The sequence below is a fragment of the Glandiceps talaboti genome, chromosome 9 (assembly GCF_964340395.1).
Source record: "Glandiceps talaboti chromosome 9, keGlaTala1.1, whole genome shotgun sequence".
NCBI classification, from domain to species: Eukaryota; Metazoa; Hemichordata; class Enteropneusta; family Spengelidae; genus Glandiceps; species Glandiceps talaboti.
In genome coordinates this window covers 9,699,154-9,705,116 of record NC_135557.1, presented here as the reverse complement: position 1 = coordinate 9,705,116, position 5,963 = coordinate 9,699,154, and the positions used below count along the sequence as shown (strand labels likewise).

At 34.7% G+C, this 5,963-nt stretch overlaps 1 protein-coding gene across 1 annotated transcript; it reads right to left on the bottom strand.

The window, feature by feature from the left end:
- Window positions 1-687: 687 nt before the first annotated feature.
- Window positions 688-5,425, bottom strand: LOC144440396 (T-lymphocyte activation antigen CD80-like). Its single transcript, XM_078129766.1, has 4 exons — window positions 5,363-5,425; window positions 2,981-3,346; window positions 1,987-2,310; window positions 688-1,251 (listed from the first exon to the last, which is right to left on the bottom strand). Exons 1-4 carry the CDS (start codon window positions 5,406-5,408, stop codon window positions 1,142-1,144), a joined length of 846 nt encoding a protein of 281 aa, XP_077985892.1. The 5' UTR covers window positions 5,409-5,425; the 3' UTR covers window positions 688-1,141.
- Window positions 5,426-5,963: the final 538 nt, after the last annotated feature.

The window sequence follows — 5,963 nt, the reverse complement described above, 5'->3', positions numbered from 1 at the left end:
TTAGCTGTTTTGCATTCTTGTCCAGCTTCTAAAAAAAACGTTATCTGCATTATTCAATATTAAAGAATGTTGGTTTATACCAAAGTGACATGACGTTTGTAACAGCTAATGTCGTTGTACACAACATTGGAATTTCTATCTAAATGACATTATCAATATAAACAGGCAACTGAGCGGGTTGGTGCCAAAATCGTGAAATAAGGAAAACGCAGAATAGAGATTCATCTCCTGCAAGATCAGCAGTCACAAAATAAACAAAATTAAACTTGTTAATAGTTAAAGAAAAACACCAAAAAGTACTTAAACTGTGATTGTAACATTTAAAACATCACTACCGTAAATAATTGAAAAAAAATCCTCCATTTAGTAGAAAAAAAGGCGAGCTAACAATTTGCCCAACTTTGGTTATCACAGTTGTTGTAACGTTTAACAATACATATGCAATATGCAAGTTAAACTCAGCACTCCCCCCCCCCCCCAAAGAAAAAAAAAAAAATCCAAATAAAAAAATGTGAAATTTTATCCTCTACATCTTACGCTGAATTATGAATTAATTACTAGAAGATTTTTTTTTTCAAAATCCAGTTATATAGGATTGAAATGCATTAACTGAAATCTAAATATCTGTATAATTAGTAAGTATAAGTTTAACAATCCACTGAAAGCCATAAACTTAGAAAATCGGTGTAGTTAAAAAGACACTACTATCTTTATTTTGCAAAAACACCTGCTTATACATGAACAATGAACATGACATTAAAAAAATGAATCTAAATGTAAGAATCTGCAAATAAATTTTTAACTGAAAAGAAAATGTTGATAAATGCAAAATTCATTCTAAATAATCATATGTTAACACAATGAGCACGGTATAAAAAAAAACACATTCGTTTGTTGAATAACCAACTTTCATGTAATTCCTACCTTTATGGACCCATCTTTTCTCAACACACTGTATATATGACACGCTCTACATTTCTGTTTAAAGGGTCAATGCACTCATATGTTGCTTACATTTTCTATACCCATATATTGTAAATAGGGAAATGAGAGTCTTGCTTTCACTTGTACCAGTAAATAAACTCTCACAATCTCAATGGAAACATTTTCATTCCCATTTCTTAATTGTTGTTCTAAACTATCAGCCTCGTCTGTTCTTCTTGTTTCCACGTGACCTTTTACGATCCTTCCGTTTTCGTTCCTTACGATTTTTGCGATCTTTTTTGCACTCGCAACTGTCACCACTGACGTCTGTAAAAATTAAAGAGTAAATAATGCAATGAATTGTATCTAGTTTAGTGTTTTGAACCAGGCCGACCCCCCAAAAAAAACAAAAAACAAACAAACAAAAAACAAAACAAAAACAAATACAAAAAACAAACAAACAAACAAATAAACAAACAAAAACAAACAACCAATCAACTAAACAAACAAACAAACAAACAAACAAAAACACAAAAACACAAAAACACAAAAACATCTTACACGTTTTATTATGCATGATATCAGATTTATGAATATTGATTAACTTAAGTAGTGGAAATTGCATAAATATTGCTTCCTCATGCCAAAAACAAAGAAATAATTGGATCTGGTCAGCACAGGTTGTACTAAAATAGTGCGACGACGCTATTTTTTTTTTATTCTCAACAAATCTGTCACACACATGTAAATCTACTAATTACGGCAGTTTCTGTTCTTTTTTATTAAGTACTTTAGAGCAAGTGTGTACGTGGGGCACCGGCAGATGTCATTTGCTTGTTCATGATTGGTCCTACAGTTGTCTTCACTGATGAAGGGGTGCGTTATTTTTGTATTTCTCCCCCCGATCTGCAGACTGTATGGGCTGGACAACCACGAAAAAAAGACCGACGCGAGGGTATTTAAGTGATGCGCGCACTGACCTTTTTTTTTTTTTTTTTTTGGGGGGGGGGGTGGGTCTTAACTTCCATGCAGCTAATTAATATTAATATAACAAACACAAACCTTTAACCTGGTCTAGGTAAACCAGTATTGACTTGGTCATACGTATGTCTGTCTCCTCCTGTATTGCCGTACATGTCACGTTGATATCATAATATTGTGTATCTTTTGACAACTGCAATAATAACAGGCTGACGCTATTCATCAGTCCTTCTTCATTTTCTTCTTCAGAGTTTTGAATGACGTAATTAGGCTGTATATCATCTCCGTCAAAGGCCCACTTCAGAGCAATGTTAGGTTTGCTGCTCACTGCTTCACAAATAATAGTTGGACTGTCATCCACGTATGTACGTCGCTTTGGATACACCGAGAGTTCCTTAATGTCACCTTGAATATGGTAATAATGATAAGTGGCAACCATCGGAATTAGAATATCGTGAATTTATCAGTGGTGTGTTTTGGAAAGAGTTAAGGAGACAAGAGGTACTTCGACAGACAGCCAGATAGACAGACAGACAGACAGACTGACTGACTGAGAGGAATAGAGGTAGACAACACCTCAAATATACTACTGGGCAGACAAAGATATCGAGATAGACAGACTAATCAATACATACTCAGAAATAGAGACGTGTATGTATGTATGTATGTATGTATGTATGTATGTATGTATGTATGTATGTATGTATGTATGCATGCATGCATGCATGCATGTATGTATGTATGTGTGTGTGTATGTATGTATGTATGTATGTATGTATGTATGTATGTATGTATGTACGTATGCATGTATGTATGTAAGTATGTATGTATGTATGTATGTATGTATGTATGTATGTATGTATATATGTATGTATGTGAATAGACATGATCGGGATGCTTCGTGAATAGAAAGAATGGAGAAGATGCATCGAAAGCCAAATACATCTATATTGAGAGATCTGATGACACTACATTGGAAATGGAAATTACAATTCTAGTACAATCCGATGTAAATGAATGAGCAATGGTTTATGACAATCTCCAGAATGTAATACATAATCAGTTTACAAATTACCTATGATCTGTAACTGTACTTCACTAACTTCAGTATGGTACCCATTACCGTCTACAGGCTCCACAAGACGAAATATAACTATACACTTGTAGGTACCCTCGTCACTGTGTCTCAGTTTCTGTATCACCAACGAACCTGAAGTGGTAGCATCGTACCGATGGTCTGCTTTACCCTTCAGCTCGAAATCAACCACGGTAATGAGTGTTGGATCCATACCGTCTGCTGTTTCCTTTCGCCAGTCTATCGTCACTCTCGTGTACGGTGTTGAAGGTACACCATACTTGCATCCAAGCGTAGTGTCACCCTGACTTTCTTTAACAACTTGCGTTGTACATAGTCCGTACTTGGTCAAACCAATGATGTAAACTATAAAAGAGTAATAATCGTGTAAGAATTGAAATCACGAAATATTAAAGAAAATATCGTCCATCTCTGAGTCGACATCAATCTTTTAGAACATTGTTAAGTCTTATACTTTAATGTTATCGTCTGGTTCAACAAAAAATCATGCCAAAAGTGCTACATTTTATCTTCTGGTTCAACCGAAATCCTACTAACAGTGCTACATGTTATCGTCTGGTTCAACAGAAAATTTAACAATAGTGCTGCATTTTATCATCATGCTCAACATTAATTAAACTTACCAAATATGCTACATGCTATCGTCTAGCTAAACAAATCCCTTACCAGTTTTGCTACATTGTATCACCTAACTCTACCAAACGATAAAATATATCAGTGTTATGTAAGATATTGTGTGACGCCAGACATCATTGCGTTCAGGGTTGGTGATTGTAATTGTAAAATTTGTGTTGAGTGAATCGCATACTGAGGTCGAAACAAAAAAGACCTATGGTGCTGAGATTCCCATCTGTTTATTGAGTTACTAAGTGTATTGTTATTTATGAAATACAAGATTCACAAAGATGGACAATAACTAATTCCAAAACATTGCTCAACCCGTAATTTGATCCGATCATCTGTGTATGACAAATTGTGTGTATCAGTGTTAATAGCAATCCATAGCTATTGAGTTATTGTATATCCATAACACATGCAATGCATTCGTGGTTAGACAAACAAACGGGCCAATGTTACAATTTAGTATCCGATGTTAATTTTAATAAACATAGCTTTGGATATCACAATTTTATTTCAAAGTATTATTGTTCACTTAACTAGTCACCTTATTTAAATTTAATTTTGTTTATGATAAGTTAATTTTCATCAGATAATTCGTTCCATTCTTCTCTGCATTTATGTGTGCATATCTAACTGCATATCTGACTCTCTCCCAGTCTATGTCCGTCTATCATTTTATATCGATCTGACCGTGCATGCATGCATGTCTGTCTGTCTGTCTGCCTGTCTCTGTATGTCTGTCTGTCTGTCTGTCTGTCTGCCAGCCTGCTTGCCTCTCTCTCTATCTGCCATCCTGCTTGCCTCTCTCTCTCTCTCTCTCTCTCTCTCTCTCTCTCTCTCTCTCTCTCTCTCTCTCTCTCTCTCTCTCTCTCTCTCTCTCTCTCTCTCTCTCTCTCTCTCTCTCTCTCTCTCTTTTTCTCTTAAATTCCTTTTAATAACACATACTTACATGGATCGAATTATTGTCATTTCCTCGCATTTCACATATTAAGTTTTAATTATTAATTTAATAGTATGAACTCAGTGAGTGAATTTAACAATGGTATTCAATTGACCTTATTTGGTACCAGATATTCTACCCCTTTCTATTTTATCATCATAATTCCATAATGTTCACGATATGTTTCATAAACTAATTAATATTCAGTGATATAATTATCTATCATAGCTATCCATACTGATTCAATTTCGAAGTATCATCCTCACAGATAGTTCTAAAATCGATTCCATTTACCAACCAGATATTGTTTATCGTTTTTGCTGAGCGGCTGTCTTAAGGCAATGTCGGCACTACTATCCGTAATCTAAGATTAATCTAAGAAAAACTGAAACTGTAGTTTGATATGTTGATAAAAGCTATGAATGGACGTTGATGTAACTACACTCAGACAAATTAGGGCAGCAATCGTGATAACGTTTTACCCTCAAGAGGTGGAGGCAAGTTGAAACCTCATTCAGTGTTAACACTATCTTGATTAAAATTGACATCATATCTACATAACCTAGGAACTGCTGAGAACACACTTGTGGCATTAACGCAATCAACGGTGAGTCTTTGGTATGTGTCCATCTTCGTTTGCCGATAGTATGGTTTCCACAGTCATATTTTTAATGGCACAGATGTATATATTCGCTTTTCCATCAATCGATATACACATTTTTGACTATAACTGCACAATTGAAACAAGTGACGACTCAGGCAAATGCAGTGAACATATATATTGTATGTAATTTCCTTACCAAAACAGATTGTTCCGAAACTTGCTCGTCTGGTCTTGAACGCCATTGCCTTTATCAATATAATGAAACGGTAACTGCGTCGTCTTGTTTGACTTCCCGCTTTATACTTGAATAAAAGCTGTCAATCATGATCAATCATTAACATATGCTAATATTTGCCTGTTTAACCCGCCTTAAGTGAATATATACATACATGATGATACATCATAATTCTATACATTATTTACAATATTGTAACTAAGATGAGAAGTATGGCTAGCTTTCATAGATATTTTCTTGATTTTTACATCAAAAACATCACTGAGAATGATAACGTGTTCTCATCACGTATTTCATTAATTTGCTAAAGAAACATACATAAGGGACACAACTATGTATGCATCACTTCCCTTTTACGTAACGGGTGGGTGTTATTTAGCTATGTTGATTTTTACACGAGCTATTCAGTCTAAATGAATTGGAAATTTAAAAAAAACAATGTATGACAGATGCCGTTGAGTATATAAAAAAGGATTGATGTCTGATGCCATGAAAGATGAATTGGTCATTTTAGTGTACCACACAGAAACCAAAGAGAATTTGTGCATTGTCTACTCTATGA